The sequence below is a fragment of the Bos indicus x Bos taurus genome, chromosome 12 (assembly GCF_003369695.1).
Source record: "Bos indicus x Bos taurus breed Angus x Brahman F1 hybrid chromosome 12, Bos_hybrid_MaternalHap_v2.0, whole genome shotgun sequence".
NCBI lineage: Eukaryota > Metazoa > Chordata > Mammalia > Artiodactyla > Bovidae > Bos > Bos indicus x Bos taurus.
The window spans coordinates 12,135,912-12,161,550 of record NC_040087.1 but is presented as its reverse complement, the minus strand read 5'-3'; the positions used below and the strand labels follow the sequence as shown (position 1 = coordinate 12,161,550).

Below are 25,639 nucleotides of genomic sequence, written 5' to 3'. Positions count from 1 at the left end.
TAGCTATAGGAATCAGAGAAGTAAAAGAAATAAAAGGAATCCAGATTGTAAAAGAAGAAGTAAAGCTCTCACTGTTTGAAGATGACATGATACTATACATAGAAAACCCTGAAGATATTATCAGAAAATTGCTAGAGCTAATCAGTAAATTTAGCAAAGTCACAAGATACAAAATCAATACACAGAAATCATTTGCATTCCTATATACTAACAGTGAAAAATCAGAAAGAAAAACTGAGGAGTCAATCCCATTCACCATTGCAACAAAAAGAATAAAATGTCTAGGAATAAACCTACCTAAGGAGACAAAAGAACTGTGTACATAAAACTGTAAAACACTGATGAAAGAAATCAAAGATGACATAAACAGATGGAGGGATATTCCATGTTCCTGGGTAGGAAGGATCAATATTGTGACAACGACTATACTACCAAACGCAATCTACAGATTCAGTGCGATCCCTATCAAATTACCAATGGCATTTTTCACAGAACTAGAACAAAAAATTTCACAATTCATATGAAACACAAAAGACCCCAAATAGCCAAAGCAGTCTTGAGGAAGAAGAATAGAGCTGGAGGAATCAACCTTCCTGACTTCAGATTACACTACAAAGCTACAGTCATCAAGACAGTATGGAACTGGCATAACAACAGAAATATAGACCACTGGAACAAGATAGAAAGCCCAGAAATAAGCCCATACACCTATGGGTACCTTACTTTTGACAAAGGAGGCAAGAATATTCAACGGAGAAAAAACAGCCTCTTCAATAAGCAGTGCTGGGGAAACTGGACAGCTACATGTAAAAGAATGAAATTAGAACACTTCCTAACACCATACACAAAGATAAAGTCAAAATGGATTAAAGACCTAAATGTAAGACCAGAAACTATAAAACTCTTAGAGGAAAACATAGGCAGAACACTTGATGACATAAATCAAAGCAAGATCTTCTATGACCCACCTCCTAGAGTACTGGAAATACAAACAAAAGTAAACAAGTGGGACCTAATTAAACTTAAAAGCTTTTGCACAGGAAAGGCAACTATAAACAAGGTGAAAAGACAAACCTTAGAATGGGAGAAAATAATAGCAAATGAAACAATTGACAAAGGATTAATTTCCAAAATATACAAGCAGCTCATACAACTCAATGCCAGAAAAATAAACAATCTAATCAAAAAGTGAGAAAAAGATTTAAACAGACATTTCACCAAAGAAGAGAAACAGATGGCTAACAAACACATGAAAAGATGCTCAACATCGCTCCTTATTAGAGAAACGCAAATCAAAATTACAATATATCAGCTCACACCAGTCAGAATGGCCATCATCAGAAAGTCTACATACAATAAATGCTAGAGATGGTGTGGAGAAGAGGGAACCCTCTTGCACTGTTGGTAGGAGTGTAAATTGGTGCAGCCACTATGGAAGACAGTATGGAGATTCCTTTAAAAACTAGGAATAAAACCACCATACAACCCAGCAATCCCATTTCTAGACATATACCAAAGACATATACGTGAGGAAACCAAAATTGAAAAAAACACATGTATCCCTATGTTCACTGCAGCACTATTTACAATAGCTAGAACATGGAAGCAGATGTTCTGTAGATGTTTATCAACAGATAAATGGATAAAGAAGCTGTTTTACATACACGAAATGGAATATTACTCAGCCATAAAAAAAGAACACCTTTGAGTCAGTTCTAATGAGGTGGATGAACCTAGAGCCTATTATACAAAGTGAAGTAAGTCAGAAAGAGAAAGATAAATATCATATACTAATACAAATATATGAAATCTAGAGAGATGGTACTGATGAATTTATTTGCAAGGCAGCAATGGAGGAACAGAGACAGAGAAGAGACATGGGGAGAGGGAAAGAAAGGGTGAATGTATGAAGACAGCAACATGGAAACTTACATCACCATATGTAAACTAGATAGCCAATGGGATTTTGCCGTATGACTCAGGGAACTCAAACAGGGGCTCTGTATCAACCTAGAGGAGTGATCAGGAGGAGCTTGGGAGGAGGTTCAAGAGGGAGGAGACATATGTACACCTATGGTTGATTCATATTGCTGTTTGACAGAAAACAATAAAATTCTGTAAAGCAATTATCCTTCAAATAAAAAATAAATACATTTATTTTTTAAATGTGGGTTATTAAGTTATGAATGTGAAACTCTCAGAAAACTGTCTGCCTACCTAGTAGGGGTTCAAGAAACATTAGCTTTATTTATCGCAATCTCACTGATTTCTTCTTGAAATATTTAAGAGTGATGATGGGCTGACAAATAACTGGTTGCTAATTTAAATTTCTATACTCCAATAGGATTGGAATATATTCATATTATGAAAATTACAAATATTTTCCAATTTATTTTATACCTTAATCCCTGCCTGCACATCTAAGCGCTCTGAGAAATTGGTTCAGTGAGAGCCACTACATCATAAGCCTCAAATCACAGGGCCTATCATTCGGTGTATATGACTCTTCAAAGACCATGGTAAACTTTCCAGTTTTATTGTTATATATGCGTTAATAAGTGTGTCAAGTCTCATCTTTAGCACAACTGCATTTCTTAGGTTGTATTTTTTCTTTTTTAATAAAGGAGAGTATAAAAACAAAAATAACCATATTCCTCAATGGCCAAGTGAGCCCTTTGACATTTCTAAAAATTAAAACAGTAATAAAATACAAATTTAGAAAAGTAAAGGTACAGAAAAGTATTTTGGTAGGCAGAATAATATTCCCTTCCCTGCCTTCCAAAATGCCCATGTCCTCATTCCTGGAACCCGGGAACGTCACCTTACACGGCAAAAGAGCCTTTGCAGATGTGATTAAATTAGGGAGATGGGGAGATTATCCTGGATGACTGGGGTGGACCCAGTGTAATCACGGAAGTCATTATAAGTGGAAGCAGGAAGCAGAAGAGATCAGAGTGATGCAACGTGACAAGGACTCAACCGCCTCCATCAGCTATGGGGATGGAGGGAGGGACCTCATGCCAAGGAATGTGGGCAACTTCTAGACAGAGCAAGGGAATACTTACATCATCTTCTTTAGTTCCACCCCAAAAGTTAGTGCCTCCGGCATAGCTGGGGATGTTCAACACTGCTATTCCTTGCAGACTGGGGAGAGGGATATACTGCCCGTCACACTGTAAAGTCAAAAGCTGAGAGGTCAGATCAAAAGAGCAAAACCACAAGTTTGGAAGACAGCAGAAGACCAAAGGCAAAGGACAATGGAGGAAAGTGGTGGTGACGTCAGCTTTCCTGTAAATATGTTCCTACACATTATCTTATTCTTTAATTTAAAAAATTTTACAGAGTAAATAATTATTTATTTACAGAAGTTGTTACAGAAAAACAAATTGAAAAAAAGTGTTTTATAAACCAACCTCAGTGTTCACTGATGGATAAATGGATTAAAAATGTGATATATATATACATATATATATATCACATATATATAAAATATGCTGTGCTATGCTTAGTTGCTCAGTTGTGTCTGACTCTTTGTGACCCTATGGACTTTATCCCACCAGGCTCCTCTGTCCATGGGATTCTCCAGGCTGGAGTAGGTTGCCATTTCCGTTTCGAGGGGCTCTTCCCGACCCAGGGATCGAAACCCGTGTCTCCTGTACTAGCAGGCGGATTCTTTACTACTGAGTCACACATGAGTAAGTTCTTGCTGAAGAGAAGGTTTTAGCCTTTGTTTTGAAAGCAAGGAGTCTGCAGATGTCATACTTAAAACAGGTGCTGTATTTTCACTAATTCTCAAATTAAACTAATTAAAAATTAAAAAATAATTAACATAAGTTTGTTAAAATTCCATTTTAATGCCCAATGAAAATGATCTTCAACCTTTAGAACAAATGAGAATCTGGTCTGAACCCACTTTTCAAAAATTTTAAGTAAGTGCGAATACTTCCTAACACTAACCTCCACGAGGTGTTTTCAACCTTTCCTTTCCTTTGCAGGACAACATAGTCAAAGGCTCACACTGTATCTGGGCGCCTAGGGCAGTTCTCGGCACACAGCAGGTGCTCAGTGAGTGTTTGATAAATGAATGAACAGAAAGTATTTAGTTGAACAATAAACCTTTTCTGAACTCAACTGAACAAATATTTTTGTGTGCTTTAGAAAAAAGTCATATGAGTCACAAAGGAAATGGAAAAATGATATCTTCATAAATATAAAAGGAATACTAAAAAAATTCAGAGCAGTCCTTAAAGATTTTATCAATGAACATACTATTTGCAAGCATAATACGGAATAAGACGAAAATGTCAAAAGCTCCATAAGCTTTGCTGAATTTAACAAACATGCATTAGGAAAACACCAGGGTTAAGAGCTTAATGTCCATTTCATATAGTCTCAGGGAAAGTATGAGCAGTACAGATTCAATAAATTAAGGTCACCTGATTCAACTGTTTCTTTCAGATTCAGCAGTAAATTCAGGAGTGTTATATTTTTTGTATAATCTTCTCTAATCTCATATTTCCACTTGTTCATGATGCTGCAAAATGCTTTAAAACTGCAGTCACACTTTTTTTCTGATCAGTGTTTGCTTTTCAGCTCCTTTCATTAGGAACTATGGGAAGACAGGGGGCCTGTTTGGAATCCTGTCACTTATTTGGTCAAATGCCTTAGACTTTCAGAGATTCATTTTGCTCATTGGGAAAATGGGCTAATAATACTTCGTCCACAGTGCGGCCAACAAGGTACGGGATGAGAAAACATCTACAACATCTAGTGGGGAGTCAGTAGATGTCTTTTTTCAGTTATATTACAAATTAATGTTTTACAGGGAAAAAAACTGGAGTTGAAGTTTTGGCATCTCCAGGTACCAACTGCTTGATCTTAGTTAGGTAAGTGACTTAAAATGAAATAATACTTGCCTCATAAAGAATAATAACTCTCATAAAGTTTAAATATTAAACATAATATGTAGAAAGCATTCAGGAAGCTTCAATTATTATTTTTGCTGCTGTTTAGTCACTCAGTTGTGTCTGACTCTCTTCTGACCCCACGGACTGTAGCCCGCCAGGCCCCTCTGTCCACGGGTTCTCCAGGCAAGAATCCTAGAGTGGGTTGCCATTTCCTGCTCCAGGGGATCTTCCCAACCCAGGGATTGAACCTGCGTCTCCTGCTTTGGCAGGCAGATTCTTTATTACTGAGCCACCAGGGAAGCCCTCAATTATTATACAACATGACTTAAAATGTAGCTATAGTCATTATTATTGAATGAACTAAATAAAGATAGAAATTACTATAAGCCAATTTTAACAAATTATGGAAACAACTGTTGTGAGACTATGGAAATATGTGAAATTACAAAAAATGTGAATTAAACAACTCTCTGTTATATTTTATTAAGGATTACAGGTGAACATTGTTTTTCTCCTTCATGTATCTTGGTATTTAAAGGACTCAAAACAGTATTTGATCATTACTTTACTTAAAATCTAGAACAAGCTGCTTGATGCATGTAAATTAGGTATATCTGGACAAAAAAGTCATCTTTAGGAAAAAATTTGAATCTTAATGACATTTTTCATTCATAGGTCAAAGGTATTTCTGCTCTACAAATTGCAAAATTTGATATTACATTATTCTACGTTTCTGGCATTCCCATGATTGTAGAGAGGATTATAAATGTCATTCAAAGGTTCTAAATCTTCAGTACCTATCAGATTCACAGGGTATATGGCTTGAGAAACAGGGTTTATATTTGCATAATTCTTTACAGTTTAAACTGTGATTTCTCATATCAATGAATTATAATTCTGCACATAAGCATTATTTTATTCATTTTGCCACTGGAAAAGCCAAGGCCAAGGTCTTTGCTTTGTGCAAACTCAAAGTCAACACATGACTTCTATACAACACAACAGGGGAAGGCAGACTCCTGAGCAAAAAGCTGAGGTTTTTTGGCCAGTGACTGGCACTTGATGAAAAGGGATCTTTCTGAGAAAAATTCCCTAAGCCCTGCGTCTCTCTTCTCTACCTTTATCCTAAGTGATCCAACATCAAGGAAATTAATTTTTCAACAATGGACCTTCCATGGTCCTCAGGAGTAGCAGGCGTTTTGTTTGTTTATTTTTAACTATAGCAAAAAATTCTCTTAATTTTTCTACTTTACCTTTTGTGCATATTATCAAGATGCTTTCACCTATCTTGTTTTCCTAAATTTACTTTCCTTTTAATCACTGAATATAAACTTCTGTATCAGGTCAGAATTATATCAAGTTCTGAATCTGAGGTTCAAAAACCAAGGGTCCACGGTTAGATTCACTGTCTGTTAACTACAATGGTAAAAACATATCTCTTATAGTCAGCAATCTCTGAAATCTAGCAATGCACTCAATTATAAATGTAGACAACAAACCACACATTGGCAATACAGTACTTGTGACTTCATCACAGTAGAAACCAATATTCTGTATTATATTACAGACGTTTCGGATATCTTTTAGTATCATTTATGTTCATCATTACTTCAAAAGTAAGGTAAAAGTGTGAAGTGTTAGTCGCTTAGTTGTGTCTGACTCATTGCGACCCATAGACTGTAGCCCACCAGGTTCATCTGTTCATGGAATTCTCCAGGCAAGAATACCGGAGTGGGTTGCCATTCCCTTGTCCAGGGGATTTTCCTGACCCAAGGATTGAACCTCTTCTATATTGCAGGAAGATTCTTACTATCTGAGCCACCAGGGAAGCCCACACTTACTATTATATATACCATTAGATTTTTGTCATTTGATGTAGCAATAAAGAAACAAATATATCACTCTACAATGCTTTAAAAATATTTTGTTAATTTATTTCAATATTATTTTATTTTGTGTCTATATATATTTAAAGAGTGCTTTAAAAACAATATTCCGAGAAGGGGTCCATAGTTTTTAATAGCATGCCAAAGGGTTCACAGATCAAAAAGTGTTAAGAACCTCTGCTTAATGGAGATTACAAAGCAGCTGCGCAGGATATTGTTCAGAATTTGGACCATCAATCAAAAAGGACAGAAACAGAACTTCTGAAGACCTGAAGGCTCTCCTAGAAATAAAGCAATCCAGTCATTCTCATTCTGGATAGTTCCCCAAATCCTAAAGATGGCCAGCTATGGGTCTTGACCACACAACACTTAACAAATTATGTAAATGATCATTTGCCTGTCTGTTTCCCTCTCAAGTCAGGGCCAGGACCTGTGCAAGCTTATGGGGCTAACAAAAACTTCTTACCCATCCTTAAGCAGAGTGTAGCTGACTAGGGGACATGAATAAGGAAAATGATTATACAGGCAATCCATAGGCAAGAACCCTAGTTAAGCAATGGATGGGGTGGCCAACAATAGCATTTACAGAGTATGAGCCTTCCTGATTTTGTACCTTTTCAGCCAGTAACATCTATCTTCATTTCATAAGCAATGATAAATCAAACCAGTGGATGATGTAGCTGTCCTCTAGAGTGGCAGGTAAAATAGGTTTATTTTTGCTAGGACATTTAGTTGATAATGAATGAGCCAGACACGTCTCTAGTCCATATTTCATTACTAAGATAACAACTAAAATAAAAAACATTCTGTTTAATTCATTGAGCTGTCAACTTAAGATTTGTCCTGGTGGCTCAGACAGTAAGGAGTCTGCCTGTAATGCAGGAGACCTGGGGTTCGATCTCTGGGTTGGGAAGATCTCTTGGAGAAGAAAATAGCAACCCAATCTAGTATTCTCGCCTTGAGAATCCCATGGACTGAGGAGTGTGGCAGGCTACAGTCCATGGGGTCGCAAAGAGTTGGAGAAAACTGAGCAACTACCAATTTCCCTTTCACCGTATGTAGTCTATACCTCAACTTAAAATATCTGGTTATAAAAAGATCCAAGATAGGAAAGACAAGCCTATCATCATAAACAGTGAGCTCTGGAACAAAGGTGAAGGAAAATAGTACTCTAAAAATAAGTACACTTCTCGGGCTTCCCTGGTGTCTTAGTCGGTAAAGAATCTGCCTTCAATGCTGGATCCTGGGTTGGGAAGATCCCCTGGAGGAGGAGATGGCAACCCACTCCAGTATTCTTGCCTGGAGAATCCCCATGGACAGAGGAGCCTGGTGGGCTACAGTCCATGGGTTTGCAAAAAGTCAGACAGGACTGAGCGGCTAAGCACACACATACACAGCAGACTTCTCAGAGCCATGTCCTCTATCTTCTTTTTCCTGTTACCAGATTAAAGAACTTTTGCTGTCCTTATCATCCTATTTAAATTAGAAAAAAAAAAAAAAAAAACTAGAAAATGTAAATGCTCAGAATCTCTTTTGATTTTATTAACTTGTTGTTAGAATTAACTGGAACAAAGTATACATTTAACTTAAAAACTATTTATTGTGAATGGTATTTTCAGAGATTTGTGAAACTTCAGGCATTATAGAATCAAGTCAGAATTTAGAAACTTAAATGAAAAAAAAATCTGATAAAAATGCTTTTCTGGGAGGGAGGTTCCAGAGGGAGGGGGCATATGTATACCCTATGGCTGATTAATGGTGATGTATGGCAGAAACCAACACAACAATGTAAAGCAATTATCCTCTAATTAAAAATAAATAAATTGTAAAAATGTTATCCTGTGTATGTACACACTTCCATGGTCTGGCCTTTTCACGGGGAACCTCAATTTCATAGAAACATCTAAATTTCAGGATCTAATGATAATGGTAATTAAGCATATCACTCATATCCAGTGTCTAATACCTCCTTTGGCATAAAGTAGAAAACCACATTAATTTTTTTTTCCTCCAGTGTTTAAGCACTATTCAAGAGAATAAAGTGTGCCCTAAATGTCCTAAGTGTTAGTCACTTAGTCATGTCCAACTCTTTGCGACCCCTTGGTCTGTCCATGGAATTCTTCTAGGCAAGAACACTGGAGTGGGTAGCCATGCCCTTTTCCAGGGGATCGTCCCAACCCAAGGTTCAAACTGGAATCTCCTGCAGTGCAGGCAGATTCTTTACCATCTGAGCTACCAGGGGAGCCCATTCAAGAGAGCAGTTAAGGCCAAATCAGCTCCACAAATAAACCTTGCAAGATAATCTGAAATTTCTTTACTATCAAGATGAACTTACTTCGAGTTGAACCCTCTGTTCCAAATTCTTGTATGATCTTTGTAATAATTCCCGAGTTCCAAGGACTCCATACCACATCAAGTTTTTAGTTCGGCTCCTGAAAATAAACATAGGCGGAGAATTTCTGTAACTATTATTTATTTACGCTTTAAACGCAGAGTGAGCCAAAGAGGTAATAAATGAAATTAAAGTAAAATTGCCTTTGTGTAATTACATTATCTCTATTATCCAAATTACCTGCATTTTTCAGGGTGCTCCTCTCTCTTATTATTAAATTCTAATGAAATTTTTGCATCTAATCCAATCCCAAAGTAATTGTTCATGACACATTTTTCTGAATAGCCATCTCTACAATAAGGAAAAGTATGTGAAAGTCAATTTCAGGTTCATAACAACAATTACAATTTGCACACAAAATAACACTTGACACCATTTAAGCTTACATTTCCTATGAAAAGGGGAAAGTTTACCAGGAATCATTTCCTATTTATGTGCCATGCGCATGTCCCAGTGTGTCTTAAATTTCAGAACAAGTGACCTAAAGGGACTGCGGGCAGGGGAAGTGGAGACAGTAGTGGTAATGCTTTTTCTATTAATTGTAACAAAATCTTAGTTCTTCTACTTCCTATGTAAGCCCCTCACTACATACACAAATTAGAGGGCCTCACAGTCAGATGCTAATACTCTTTTTTTGGTCAGAAAGTCTCCTCCACACTGGTACTTTTATTGAGTATTTATTGAGCAGAAAACAACTAAATTAGTCCCTTCTTATAGGTGCTTTAAAAAAGTACAAAGGAGTGTGGCACACTCCTTCAGGAGTGTCATTAGAGAAATGAGACATAAAAAAGCAAAGTTAAATATGGAAGTAAAACAAAGTATCAGTACATATTGAACAACTGATGTTTTAAAGGAATTTTAAGAAGGGAAGGGATCAGTATGAGCCAGAAACTCCCTGGAATAAGTAAACCTTGACGTTGAAAGATGGAAGAATTGGCAAGGCTGAGAAAAAATGAGGTGAAAGGAATAGCAAAATTACAATTATGAAGGCAGTGATGAATAAAACATTCCAGGGAAAAGTGTATACAGCTGCGACTCACTTTGCCACCGGGTTGGTATCCGAGACTACAGGCTGGAAGGGACCTACCTTAGATCATGAAAACCACTGTATTTCACATATGTTAATGTATTCATCACCATCAACTTTTGAAATTTTCTGATGATTCTTTTTTTGGAATTTTTGGGGGACTATTTTTATTGTAATGTATTTAAAATGTTACCATTCAAATAAAACAGAAACAAGGAAAGCCAAAACAAAATATATGCAAAAGTATATTCTTACACTGAATCTGGATCTGGGTCAATAAATGGCGTGGCACCAAAAGGGTCAATATTTGCTAGCAACATTTTGTTGATAATAGAACTTCCAGCAATTGAGGCAGCTAGTCCTGCTCTTAAACCTGGCCAGGAAAAAAATACAGGAGGACACGTTAAGAGAAGACAGAAACAGCCGATACATTGTTTTTAGTTTTCATCAGAAACATCTTGCTCCCAAAGCATGGAGCAAAATGTCTCTATGCTTTTCAGTGTTTGTTCTCATTAATCAAAACTAAGAATTATGATATTGGTAAATACAAGGTTTCTGATGCTCCTTTTTATGATCTGTTGTCATAAAAAGTGAAAGAGGTAAGGACCTAAATAGGAGTCTCTTCGTGACAGTTTCTCATTGACCATCAATGATTCTGTAATTTCAACAAGTAACCGCTGCTTCCTTTTCATTAGCAAAGAAGGCAGGGAAGGCAGTCTGTAAGGAATTTACAATAAAGGCCGAATTATCCAGAATGTCACAAAGTTAACATTTTCACACTCTTGATGCACAGATAATAATACTCAAGTAAAAATGCTGACGTCCAAGGGTGAAAGCTCAGTGTTGGTGTCAAGAATAAGTAGTAAAATATTAAACCCAGGTATTTATGGATTTTAGAAGAATACAGCCTTGAACATAAAAATGAAGCATCTTACCTCTAAATATGCAAAACTTCAAATTCATTTCAACAACTAGTTAGCTTTCTACTAACTAGTTATAGTATTCAAAGCTAATGAGTTTTATGATTTACCAAACCAAATGTTAAGGCCAGAAGCACTAAGGAATAAGGACCCCAGGGAAGAGACAGACAAAAAGGAAAGAATAGTGAAGAAAAATAGGTTTTGCAATCAAGAAACACTAGGAAATTAGGAAACAAAGTCCTTTCTTTAGCTAACATTCCTTTCTTCAACAAAGCGCTCCTCTTAGAAATATTCATTATTTTAGTTACAAAGGTTAGCTGATTATCAAATAATCAAGATTAACTGTATTCTGTCATTTACTCTCATAGTTTCGAATATACAACGGTTATGCCAGTTCCCTTTACGTCTAAATAAATAAATAAATGAACAAAACAACCATGCTGGTGAGAGAATAACGGCTTGAAAAGATGAAGAGTCATATTTCAGATGCCCCAAAGAAAAGCACAGTATTTTCTAAAATGTTTTAAGGTTAGCCATATGTACAGCTTCCATCCAGAAGGGTCCAGGTTTGAAGAGAGATAGGACTTCTAGACACAGAATCCTTTCCGGAACCAAATGTGTCCTGGATTTATCATTTATACTTTAATATTTTCACTAAGATATAATTCACATACCATAAAATTCACCCCTTTAAAGTATGTAACTAAGTTTTACATACACAAAGTTGTTCAATGATCATTACTACCTGATTCAGAACTTTTTATTACCACTGAAAGAAACCCCATATGGGTTTGCAGTTATTTTCCATTCCTTCCAGGGCCCCCAGGTCTCAGATCCTGGAAACCACTAAGCCACGAAAGTTCTCTTTCTCTATAGACTAGACTCTTCTGGAGATGTCATGTAAATGGAATCATATAATATGTGCCTTTCTGTGTTGAGCTTCTTTCGCTTGGCATAATGTTTTCAAGGGTAATTATGTTATAGCATATATCAGTGGTTCATCATTTTTAATCACTAATATTCCATTGTATGGTCACAGCGTATTTTGTTTCTCCACTCATCAACTGATGAATATTGGGTTGTTTCCACTTTTTGACTATTATAGTACGATGAAGTCGCTCAGTCGTGTCCGACTTTGTGATCCCATGGACTGTAGTCTACCAGGCTTCTCTGTCCATGGGATTTTCCAGGCAAGAGTACTAGAGTGGGTTGCCATTTCCTTCTCCAGGGGATCTTCCTGACCCAGGGATCGAACCCAGGTCTCCTGCATTGCAGGCAGACGCTTTACCCTCTGAGCCACAAGAAGCTCTATTATAAACAATATATGACTATTACAAACAATAATAAAGTCTCCAAATATTACTCTTGAATTGTGATACACCTTTAAAAAATCATTTGTAGAAGAGATTGATTTTTAGAGTGTAATCTAGGTTCCAAAGTACTCTGGAATGAATTTGGAAAGTTTTCACTAAGGCAAACAAATGGTACTTAAGGAGATCTCTGAGACACTTATCCTAAATCCCAAGCCCTTATCAGGGCTGAAACAGATGCCTCGGACATTCCAAAACGATGCAGTATTATCAGTCTAAAAATAACTGTAGATACTTGTGCTTAAAACTAAGAGGAAGGCTGTAAGGATACTTTAAAGTTGGTTAAATACAAGATCAAATTTACCTTAGGACTTAAATTCAGATTCCTGGGTTCCATTCTAGAACTACTCAATCAAAATTTCTCAGGTCAGGGGCCAGGAATATGCTTTCTAAGAGTTACAGACAATTCTTAAACACACCACAGTCTAAGGATCTGGACTTTAAATAATGAAAGTACTAAGAACACTTTCTTAAAGGAACACATTTATGAGCACATTTCTATAAAGTTCAGGAAGATGAGTACTTATACATTTTCACAGAAACACTTAAAAATACACCATGTTTCAGAGTCAGTACTACCTGGGCAAATTATTCTGGTATTGAGCACAGGGAGGTTTTCCTTGCTGGCTGCCACAGGGGCACCAGGGCCAGAGTCAGTTTGGGAACGACCAGCCCGGCCATCCGGAGACCGAGGTGCACCTTTAACTGTGGGCAAAAAGTCCAGATTAAAAAGAGATGCTGATAAAGCTGTTTTAAAAAACAAGCAAGTCTCTATACACTTGATGACATAAAATAATTTCATACATGTTTAATCAGTCGAACTGAAAATATTACCTTGTGTTTACTTTTTTTTTTTTTTTTTTTACCATTTTCTATTCATTTTCTTGGGATTTACCATGTGGAAGGAATGTGTCACAGGTAGCTGTATTGATCTCTCATTTGAAATAGATGATGATCAATAGGATCAGACGGTAAACTATCTGCCTACAATGCAGGACCAGGGCTTGATCCCTGGGTCAGGACGATTCCCTGGGGGAGGGCATGGCAACTCACTCCAGTACTCTTGCCTGGAGAATCCCCATGGACAGAGGAGCCTGGTGGACTAGAATCCATGGGGGTCACAAAGAGTCGGACACGACTGGGCAACTAACATTTTTACTTTTCACCATAATTAAAGGTCTATCCCACATTGAAGGTCAGGAAGGGTGGTGGTGAGGACATACCCCTCGTCCAAGGTAAGGAGCAGCAGCTGCACTTTGCTGGAGCAGCCGTGAAGAGATACCCCACGCCCAAGGTAAGAGAAACCCAAGTAAGATGGTAGGTGTTGCAAGAGGGCATCAGAGGGCAGACACACTGAAACCATACTCACAGAAAACTAGTCAATCTAATCACACTAGGACCACAGCCTTGTCTAACTCAATGAAACTAAGCCATGCCCGAGGGACAACCCAAGACGGGCGGGATCATGATGGAGAGATCTGACAGAATGTGGCCCACCACAGAAGGGAATGGCAAACCACTTCAGTATTCTTGCCTTGAGAACCCCATGAACAGAATGAAAAGGCAAAATGATAAGATACTGAAAGAGGAACTCCCCAGGTCAGTAAGTGCCCAATATGCTACTGGAGATCAGTGGAGAAATAACTCCAGAAAGAATGAAGGGATGGAAAAACAATACCAAAGCAAAAACAGTACCCAGCTGTGGATGTGACTGGTGATAGAAGCAAGGTCCGACACTGTAAAGAGCAATATTTCATAGGAACCTGGAATGTCAGGTCTATGAATTAAGGCAAATTGGAAGTGGTCAAACAAGAGATGGCAAGAGTGAATGTCAACATTCTAGGAATCAGCGAGCTAAAATGGACTGGAATGGGTGAATTTAAATCAGGTGACCATTGTATCTACTACTGCAGGGAGGAATCCCTCAGAAGAAATGGAGTAGCCATCATGGTCAACAAAAGAGTCCAAAATGCAGTACTTGGATGCAATCTCAAAAACAACAGAATGATCTCTGTTCATTTCCAAGGCAAACCATTCAATATCACAGTAATCCAAGTCTATGCCCCAACCAGTAATGCTGAAGAAGCTGAAGTTGAACGGTTCTATGAAGACCTACAAGACCTTTTAGACCTAACACTCAAAAAAGATGTCCTTTTCATTATAGGGGACTGGAATGCAAAAGTAGGAAGTCAAGAAATACCTGAAGTAACAGGCAAATTTGGCCTTGGAATATGGAATGAAGCAGGGCAAAGACTAATAGAGTTTTGCCAAGAAAATGCACTGGTCATAGCAAACACCCTCTTCCAACAACACAAGAGAAGACTCTACACATGGACATCACCAGATGGTCAACACCGATTTCAGATTGATTATGTTCTTTGCAGCCAAAGATGGAGAAGCTCTATACAGTCAATAAAAACAAGACCGGGAGCTGACTGTAGCTCAGATCATGAACTCCTTATTACCAAATTCAGACTTAAATTGAAGACAGTAGGGAAAACCACTAGACCATTCAGGTATGACCTAAATCAAATCCCTTATGATTATACAGTGGAAGTGAGAAATAGATTTAAGGGCCTAGATCTGATAGATAGAGTGCCTGATGAACTATGGAATGAGGTTCGTGACATTGTACAGGAGACAGGGATCAAGACCATCCCCATGGAAAAGAAATGCAAAAGAGCAAAATGGCTGTCTGGGGAGGCCTTACAAATAGTTGTGGAAAGAAGAGAAGCAAAAAGCAAAGGAGAAAAGGAAAGATGTAAGCATCTGAATGCAGAGTTCCAAAGAATAGCAAGAAGAGATAAGAAAGCCTTCCTCAGCGATCAATGCAAAGAAATAGAGGAAAACAACAGAATGGGAAAGACTAGAGATCTCTTCAAGAAAATCAGAGATACCAAGGGAACATTTCATGCAAAGATGGGCTCGATAAAGGACAGAAATGGTATGGACCTAACAGAAGCAGAAGATATTAAGAAGAGATGGCAAGAATACACAGAAGAACTGTACAAAAGAGATCTTCATGACCCAGATAATCATGATGGCATGATCACTCACCTAGAGCCAGACATCCTGGAATGTAGAGGAGGTGATGGAATTCCACTTGAGCTATTACAGATCCTAAAAGATGATGCTGTGAAAGTGCTGCACTCAATATGCCAGCAAATTTGGAAAACTCAGCAGTGGCCACAGGACTGGAAAAGGTCAGTTTTCATTCCAATCCCAAAGAAAGGCAATGCCAAAGAATGCTCAAACTATCGCACAGTTGCACTCATCTCACACGCCAGTAAAGTAATGCTCAAAATTCTCCAAGCAAGGCTTCAGCAATATGTGAACCATGAACTTCCTGATGTTCAAGCTGATTTTAGAAAAGGCAGAGGAACCAGAGATCAAATTGCCAACATCCGCTGCATCATGGAAAAAGCAAGAGAGTTCCAGAAAAACATCTATTTCTGCTTTATTGACTATGCTAAAGCCTTTGACTGTGTGGATCACAATAAACTGTGGAAAATTCTTCAAGAGATGGGAATACCAGACCACCTGACCTGCCTCTTGAGAAATCTGTATGCAGGTCAGGAAGCAACAGTTAGAACTGGACATGGAACAGACTGCTTCCAAATAGGAAAAGGAGTAGGTCAAGGCTGTATATTGTCACCCTGCTTATTTAACTTCTATGCAGAGTACATCATGAGAAACGCTGGACTGGAAGAAGCACAAGCTGCAATCAAGATTGCCGGGAGAAATATCAATAACCTCAGATATGCAGATGACACCACCCGTATGGCAGAAAGTGAAGAGGAACTAAAAAGTCTCTTGATGAAAGTGAAAGAGGAGAGTGAAAAAGTTGGCTTAAAGCTCAACATTCAGAAAACGAAAATCATTGCATACAGTCCCATCACTTCATGGGAAATAGATGGGGAAACAGTGGAAACAGTGTCAGACTTTATGTTTTGGGGCTCCAAAACCACTGCAGATGGTGACTGCAGCCATGAAATTAAAAGACGCTTACTCCTTGGAAGGAAAGTTATGACCAACCTAGATAGCATATTCAAAAGCAGAAACATTACTTTGCCAACAAAGGTCGGTCTAGTCAAGGCTATGGTTTTTCCTGTGGTCATGCATGGGTGTGAGAGTTGGACTGTTAAGAAAGCTGAGCACCGAAGAATTGATGCTTTTGAACTGTGGTGTTGGAGAAGACTCTTGAGAGTCCCTTGGACTGCAAGGAGATCCAACCAGTCCATTCTCAAGGAGATCAGCCCTGGGATTTCTTCGGAAGGAATGATGCTAAAGCTGAAACTCCAGTACTTTGGCCACCTGATGCAAAGAGTTGACTCATTGGAAAAGACTCTAATGCTGGGAGGCATTGGGGGCAGGAGGAGAAGGGGACGACAGAGGATGAGATGGCTGGATGGCATCACTGACTTGATGGACGTGAGTCTGAGTGAACTCCGGGAGTTGGTGCTGGACAGGGAGGCCTGGCGTGCTGCAATTCATGGGGTCACAAACAGTCGGACACGACTGAGCGAACTGATTGAACTGATTGAACTGAAAGGTCAATGATACTCCTAATCTGAAAGTGAGCAATCCATATTTAAAGAAAGGAAATTTTGACACCTTACAATCTTTGAAAATGGAACATATATATTGTAGTGTATATTACCAATGTAATCCTTTTCTCAAAAATGTTGAGTAAATAATCAAAGGTAATTAATGTAATTCTCAGAGGAAAAATATTATTTTTTCAAATGAAATCAATATACTTTTATGTCTCAATTAACCATTACTCAAAACAGTTCTACCATATTCTTATAAAAGCTCATTAAAAAAATTATTCCAAAACAGAATTATTCTCAAAGTAAACAATAAAAAGAGATTTAATTCTACCTAAACTGGCACAATTTAATGGAGATCAAATAGTATCTCTAACTGATTTAGGAGCAGTTGGCAGGTGTTTAAAAGAAACAGTAATCCTCAAATTCAATTTAAAAATACTCTAAAACCTTATTATCTTTACTTTGCCTAAGACTAATTACAAACTAACTATATTAATCTTACACTCTCATCTCTCGTTCAAAAACTGTCCAGTCGCACTAAGGAAAAGGAACAGAACAGAGCTCTTTTTTTTTTTAGACAGATGGGAGCCCTGGAACTAATTTCTTATAAAAATAACCTTTTGATATTCATCTCTGATTAAAAAAACCAGGGAGTATTCTGATGACCAAGATTGATGTTTCACTACAGGTAACTAAATTAATGTTTCATGGCTCTTCTTAAACATATCATTGATCATATTAATGTGTATTTTGCACATCTCAGACATACAAATAATCAACTTATTCAATGATAATATAATGAATGTGCTTCAGAAAGTTAATGATTTAACTTAGAAAACACTCCTCCAGATACTGATGCCCAATAAACTGGAATACTAGGCAAAAATTAAGAACAAATGCTGTACCATAAAGACTTGCATAATCTATGCTTATTTCAATAACAACATCTACGTCATTCTATCTCTACTTTTTGGTTTTCTTTGCAGACTACAACAGAAGCATCAAATTCATGACAGTATAGTAAGATGGGATGGGAGGTGGTTGGAAAACCAAAACCAATGAGCGCTGAAAATCCAATCCTCCAAAGAGCCATTCACTGTGTCCAGAAGGAGGAGTGTATGAGTATTGATGTGCTATTACATTACAGAAATACCTGGAAGATGCTGTTCAAAATGGGGCATCACATTTTAATGGGGCATCATATTGACCATTAATGAGAAAAACAAAAGGTTTAAAATGATCACGTTAGATTGGTAAAATAATTTACTAGACAGAACCTGGAAAAAGAATATGCAATGTGTGGAAAGAGGATATGATGCCCTGAAAGCTGTTTTCAGTAAGGGCTGTCCCCTGGAAGAGCAATCTGCAATATCATGAAATGATGCGTGTAAAACTGAACCATGAAGCAGATGTCAGTAGTTGTTTCTCTTAACATGATCTTACAAAATGTTTTTTAATAATAACGTAACCACGGGTAGAAATTTAAGGAAGAAAATATAGAGCTCAATACATTGACAGAAGAAAAACTTTCTAACAATTAGAGCTGATCATGAGAGCAGGCTCCAAAATCACTGCAGATGGTCAATGCAGCCATGAAATTAAAAGATGCTTGCTCCTTGGAAGAAAAGCTATGACAAACCTAGACAGTGTATTGAAAAGTCAAGACATCACTTTGCCAACAAAGGACTGTATGGTCAAAGCTATGGTTTTTCCAGTAGTCATGTACGAATGTGAGAGTTGGACTATAAAGAAGGCTGACTGCCAAAGAACTGATGTTTTTAAATTGTGGTGCTGGAGAAGACTCTTGAGAGTCCCTTGGACAGCAAGGAGATCAAACCAGTCCATCCTAAAGGAAATCACCCCTAAATATTCATTGGAAGGACTGATGCTTAAGCTGAAGCTCTAATACTTTGGCCACGTGATGCGAAGAGTTGACTTACTGGAAAAGACCCTAATGCTGGGAAAGAATGAAGGCAGGAGAAGGGACAATAGAAGATGAGCTGGTTGGAAGCCATCACTGAATCAATGGATGTGAGTTTGAGCAAACTCCGGGAGAAAGTGAAGGACAGGGAAGCATGGCGTGCTGCAGTTTATGGGGTTGCAAAGAGTCAGGCACGACTTAGAGACTGAACAACAACAATGAGCATGGGTTGTAGCGACAGTGAGTAATACAAGGCTCATGACCATTGGTCAAGGGTGTAAAATATGCCTGCACTGGATTATATTCTGCAATGGGGCCATTTAAGGTCAAAAAGGTCAAAGGTTAAATTAATATAACTGGGTTATGTGCTGGAAAAGGTCTGCTAAGTCACTTCAGTCGTGTCCAACTCTGTGCAGATGTGCCCACCAGGCTCCGCCGTCCCTGGGATTCTCCAGGCAAGAACACTGGAGTGGGTTGCCATTTCCTTCTCCAGGAAAAGGTCTAAACAGGTCTAAAATAAGGTCCAAAAAGACGCTGTAAAATATGAAAGAACTGGTTATAGGTCAGACACATGAGGTCTATAATATGGTCCAGTTTCAAAGTTTCTAGGAGTTTTAAATACAATTAAGAACTAGTCTTTCAAAGTTAGTGTAGTTAGTAGCAACAACAGCAGAAGCAGTAGCAATAATCATAATCGTGACACTGACCGCAAACATTCCTTTTCAGCACAATGTATCCAGAGCTATTCTAAGCACTTAATGGGTGTTAACTTATTTAAACACCACAAAAAAGTAGGTACGTTATTACCCCCATTTTACAAATGAGGACACCGCAGAGAACTTAAGTAATCTACCCAGGTTTACATGTAATGAAAGTAAAAGCAAAAATGTAATGATTGCGAACAGTTGTGATAGAATAGTATTGATTTTCATTTGTACTATGTTAATTATTTCCGTATTATCTTCTCGCCTTCATTAATAATTCGGCTTGTTTTATATCCTAGTAAATTAATACCTTTTCCCTTATTCAACATGAAAAATTAAAAGTATAAATTCACCTTCAGTTAAAGCTGGAAAAGTAGAGAAATAGTTAATACTCTTCAAGCAACTACATATTAATTCCCTGGCAAAAATAATTTCAGTAGAAAAAAAAATAATAATAATTTCAGTAGAGATAGGGTTGTAACTAGATGTCCTATGATTTAAAAACTTAATTTAGCAATAAGGATTATCAACCATCTAGGCTGATCAATAGAACTCAAGGGACCAATGAATTATTTAAATGCAACGTTTTATGCTTGTGAGGCCTGCAGCTTCCATATTATTCTCAAAGAAATCTGAAAGCTAAAACACGTTAAAATCTTCAGTTTTTGTAGTTACTCTTCCTAGAGGAAAATTAAGATATTTAGCCATGTTTGGTCCCCAAATTCTTAGTTTATGATGATGATTTTCAGATTAAATGATAAAAAGGGATGTGAGAGTACTTGCCAATAGTCTAAACAATGTTACCTTCATTACTTCAGCATTCATGAATACCTAAGCTTTAATTTCTGAAAAACCTTGTTAAAAAATAAAAATGCAAATAGTTTATTTCATACTAATAAGCCGTTCGAAAACAGAAAGCAGAGTTATATTTTATCTAATCCCAAAATAATCTTATCACAGTTTTCTTACCAGTCAATGACTCTTTCGCATCATCTTCTTTTAACTCATCTTTGGAATCATCTGTTTCTGTGCTATCATAATCGAATGACTGATTAACTGGTTCAGAGGAGTGAACTGGCTGGTCATCCATCACTTTAAGTAGCAAGAGGAGAAATATGTTTGAATCAGCAAAAATAAGATCCATAAATATTAACGTATTCTTGGAAAATTGAAATATAAACTCAAAGAAATTTCCCATTCACCAATAAGCACTGATTGGCAGTGAACTCTGGGGTCATGTGATATCTGTTAAGTATTAATACTAGAGACTATAAAAGGAAATATTTTAAAATCTCAAAACTATATTTTTAGCAGAAGAGAAAAATTTAATCTAAGAACTTCGAGGATGAAAGACAAGTCCAACCACAAGTTACAATTCATAAAGGTTTCTGAATATTATTCAAAGTTAAGTTTTAGTCGACTACCTCAAATTCTAAGTACACATATTACAGGAATACAGAAAAACTAAAATAGAGGTGGAACTTTTATAAAAACCCTTAAAAAAACAACATAAACATTTAAGAGATAAATGTTAAGAAAATATTTTCAAAGTAGCTTATAGGCTTGATTTTCTTTTAAGAATTTAACAGATTCCAGTTAAAAATTTTAATTTCAGAAATATGGTTTAAAAGTAATTTGTAATTTTATTTTAACATTTTCAGTGTACTTTATCTCTGAAATTCTTTTAACATGTGTCTAGTCTGACCAACGGGCTTCCCAGTTGGAGCTAGTGGTAAAGAATCCGCCTGCCAATGCAGGAGACTCAAGAGTTGTGGGTTCAATCCCTGGCAGAGGGTGGGGGGCAAGATCCCGTGGAGTAGGAAATGGCACCCCACTCCAATATTCTTGCCTGGAAAAGTCCATGGGCAGAGAAGCCTGGTGGGCTATAGCCCATGGGGCTGTAAAGAGTCAGACATGACTGAGCACGCACAGTCTGACCAGTAGGAAAATTCTCTTGTGCTTGCAATAAGAATGTTGCCAACTCCAGAAGCTGCTTCTGTTAACGTGTACCTTTTCTGGCCTCCTCAATGACTTGCCTCACTGCTTTCTTTAAACTGTTTGCCCGCAGCATTATTTCCCTTGGTTTGACAGCTTTCTGGGAAGAGGGTTTCGTAGTGTCATCCAAGAGATGTTCCTTGCTCTCACACAAGGATTCTTCGCTGGAAGATTCCACAGCATCTTCTACCATGAGAGGGCTGACGCCTGGGAGAACTGGACCTGCCTGGGACTCTATGTGCAAAGCCTGGAGCAGTTGTTCAAGCTTCTCATTTAGGATGGAACACTAAGAAAACAAAAACATAGTGATGAGTCTTCATTGAGTGGAGATGGAAAGTGACAGTTTAAATGATGGTTTTCAATTTTTTAGAGGAAAGATGCCTACATTGATGTTTTTCATTAATATTGTTGCTGTTTAGTCCCTAAGCCATGTCCGACTCTTTGTGACCCCATGGACTGTAGCCCACCAGGTCCTCTGTCCATGGGATTTCCCAGGCAAGAATACTGGAGTGGGTTGCCATTTCCTTCTCCAGGAGATTTTCCTGATCCAGGGATTGAACCTGAGTCTCCTTCACTGGCAGGTGGATTCTTTATCACTGAGCCACCTGGGAAGCCGTTATCATTAATTGGCTATCTATTATAAATTATACTTTAGATAACTATGGACTAAATAAATTTTTTTAAAAACTGCACAATTATTTTGTAAATTTACTGATTTATACTTCCAGAACTATTTAAACTCCATTGCATGAGTGAAAAATCTTTACATTCCTCCTAAAGTTATTTTTCCGTAAAAGAAAACAAAGAATGTTTCATGATAAAGTGACACATTACATAAACAATTTACACATTATACAAAATTTGCTATACATTAGACAAAACATGGACTTCCCAGGTGGTGTGAATAGTAAAAAAAAAAAAAAAAAAAATACCTGCTTGCCAATGCAGGAGACATAAGGGTTCCGCCCCTGGGTTGGGAAGATCCCCTGGAGGAGGGCATAGAACCCACCCCAGTATTCTTACCTGGAGAATCCCATGGACAGGGGAGCCTGGCAGACTGCAGGCCATGGGGTCACAAAGGGTTGGACATGAATGAAGAGGCTTGGCACACACACATTCACGGCAAAACACTGAATAAACATTTTTTAAGTGATCAACTTATGGCACCGTTTGGAGCATCACAAATTGCCAAGTCTGGCTGAGTCTTGCAAACACACCTTCAAAGCTGTAGTTTTGCAAAGGAGTGTGAGTACTTAAGGGATTATTGGCTCAAGGAAAGAAAAAGAATGTGCCCAGGATAGGAAATCACGATGCAGAAAGGAAAACAAGTGCAGGGCCCTTGTTTCCTTCTGCTTTCCTTGAATTCCTCAGGGTAAAGAAAGACTTAGGACTGAAGGTGTGGTTCATGCTGCTTAGTTGCTTCAGTCGTGCCTGACTCTGTGAGAACCTAAAGACCACAGCCCGCCAGGCTCCTCTGTCCATGGCATTCTCCAGGCAAAAATACAGGAGTGGCGTGCCATTTCCTTCTCCAGGGATCTTCCCGACTCTGGGATTGAACCCATGTCTCTTATGTCTCCTACTGGCAGGCAAGTTCTTTACCACTAGCTTCACCTGGGAAGCCCAAAGCTACTGATGCTGCTCCCTAATGTACCTGGTATCTCCACACAAATTTCCAGTCCTCTCTGCCTTTTTTTGATCACAGGCCAAGACAAAGTCACAGCGGAAATAGTCAGGAGAAAAGCGTGTAATGACGCAGGGTCTCTGTTTTCTGAAGCTCTCCACAGAGTAGAAAAATACGAGAAAGAGGCCGAAAACTTCAGATGTATTGTTTCTATTTTCTTTCCCTTCCACTCAATCCAACCACCATCCACAGCTGGGGAAGATCATGCCTTTGCAAAGCCCCAGAGAGCCAAACCTTCTGTAAGGATGCCCTGTTGTTAGCAAATGAAAGCAAAGGCAGTGGCTTTCAGGGTTCAGTAAACTGTTCCTATTTTAGCCTAAGACAGCTCACAAAGGGAAGAAAGGTACCTATCAAGAAAAAAGGCAAAGAAAGAGACAGAAACCTGAAAGATGCCAAGGACCATAACATCCGGGGAATTCGAACAACCATTCTGGCAGGGAACTTGGGTGGTCAAGGTTTGCCTGGAAATGGAAAACCATTCCTCTCCCCACTGAAGCACCAGCTGCCTAGCAATTTCCCCCATATGACCCAACTACTGTGCACTTCTCCTTCAGAATGTCAACCAGTGGGGAAAAGGAGGTGAGTTATCAAATTCAGATTGTTGGTCTTCAGCAATGCAGTTTTCGTACGTACCAATGGGAGGGAGGTCCAAGAGGGATATTTGTAAACCTCTAACTGGTTCACTTCATTGTAAAGCAGAAACTAACACAACATTATAAAGCAATTATGCTCCCAAAAAAAAGGAAAAAAATAGCGTATGTTTTAAATCCTCATATCTGATACAAAAGCAATTTTCTCTTGCCTTGAGATGCCTTGGCAGGAAAGCCACTTCATCAATTTAGCTGTAAAACACAGTTTGATGTTCACATGGTAAAAGACCTTCCCGCCCTGAACGTGTCCCGCTTACTTTATTGGCCACGGCATCGGCTGCAACAGCTTTTTCCAGCGTTTTCTCATGTGCTTTTTCTACTTTGGCAACGAAGTCCTTTACAGTCTCACAGAGTATCCTTTGAGCAAAAGAAATTGTGCAATTCAGGAAACTCAGAAAGCGGCTTTGCTTTGATTTACAAACATATTTAAAAATAAGCACAATTGAGTAAACTGTTAAAATATCAGGAACATCGCTTTATAAACCCAAACTTGTATCTGTTGTGTGGTGCGCTCTAGATTAGTTCAGGACATTCAAAGTGATAAATGGATATACGAATAAGCCTTGCTCTACATAATTGAAATAAGTCGTTTTAAGGTTATATCAAGTTTTTCTCAAATATTTAAATGCTTTAAATTCTTGAGAAGAGTAGTTTTAGATCGTATTTAAAATATAAATCATTATCTTCTGCGTCTTACGTATTCTTATAATAGAATTTGCAATGTTGAACAAACAAAAAAATTTGTCACTGATGATGTCCCTGTTGCTCTTCTATTCATTATATGTGTAACTTGGAAGTATATCTTTCCTGAAGAGAAAAGAGGTTGTACGTTATGCTGGAAACCAACCTGCCACTTGAACTGACTTATATTCTCTGTAAATCCAATCTCCTCCCCACCTCCCTTAAGATAACTAATGCAATACCATGCAGACTAATTGAATTTAGGTCTTGTTAGTGTCAGCAATACACGGTTTATCTGTTTGTGTCTTTTAATTACATTTGGTTTCTTTGCAATGAAATAGACTAAAAAGAAAAAAAAATCATCTGAAATAAAAACAAAATTTGTCAAAAGTCTAGAACTGGTGTTGGATTAAAAACTACAACCAACAGAATGGTATGAGCAGCTTTCTGAAGCAAGAGCTTATAAAGTAATTTTTGAAAACAAAATCAGACTATTTAAAAAATAGTATTTCTCTTTAACACTGATAGAAGTTGAGGAATTTTAAGAAAAAGAAGATTCCACCAGATATTTTTTTCTATTATATTGACAATTTTCTCTGGTATGTGAGCAACATAAAGTTTTCAGATACTTAAATAACTATGAAATCAAGCCATTCAATAGATATAGGGGACACACACATACTCCAAACCTTCACATTTATCATCTAAGAAATAAATAAATTACTCCAAACAATTTTTGTTTTGTCCTTTGGCAACAATTTCTATGTGTCACTTGGACAAAAGGTAATATCCTAACCTTCCACCTTTTTGATCACCCTTTTAAACTCAAATTTCTACAGAGACTCTAGTTTATCAGAGATTCATTCATGTGTTTCATGTCATTTGGTCTTCTTTGTTTTATGTATAATACTTCTATGGAATTTCTTGAAATATTAAGACAGGCTACTATGAG

At 37.8% G+C, this 25,639-nt stretch overlaps 1 protein-coding gene across 7 annotated transcripts in view; it reads right to left on the bottom strand.

Moving 5' to 3' along the window:
• The window catches only part of DGKH (diacylglycerol kinase eta), a 208,034-nt gene that overhangs the window by 23,760 nt on the left and 158,635 nt on the right, over positions 1–25,639 (bottom strand). For 6 of the 7 annotated variants that reach the window (XM_027557145.1, XM_027557149.1, XM_027557152.1 and 3 more), the window contains 8 exons: positions 24,264–24,363; positions 21,691–21,961; positions 20,650–20,772; positions 13,082–13,207; positions 10,468–10,585; positions 9,366–9,476; positions 9,129–9,225; positions 3,066–3,173 (listed from right to left, as the gene is read on the bottom strand). In XM_027557145.1, the coding sequence (XP_027412946.1) occupies positions 3,066–3,173; positions 9,129–9,225; positions 9,366–9,476; positions 10,468–10,585; positions 13,082–13,207; positions 20,650–20,772; positions 21,691–21,961; positions 24,264–24,363 (1,054 nt within the window). The remainder of the gene's footprint in view (positions 1–3,065; positions 3,174–9,128; positions 9,226–9,365; positions 9,477–10,467; positions 10,586–13,081; positions 13,208–20,649; positions 20,773–21,690; positions 21,962–24,263; positions 24,364–25,639) is intronic. The other variant, XM_027557148.1, reaches the window with a different exon arrangement.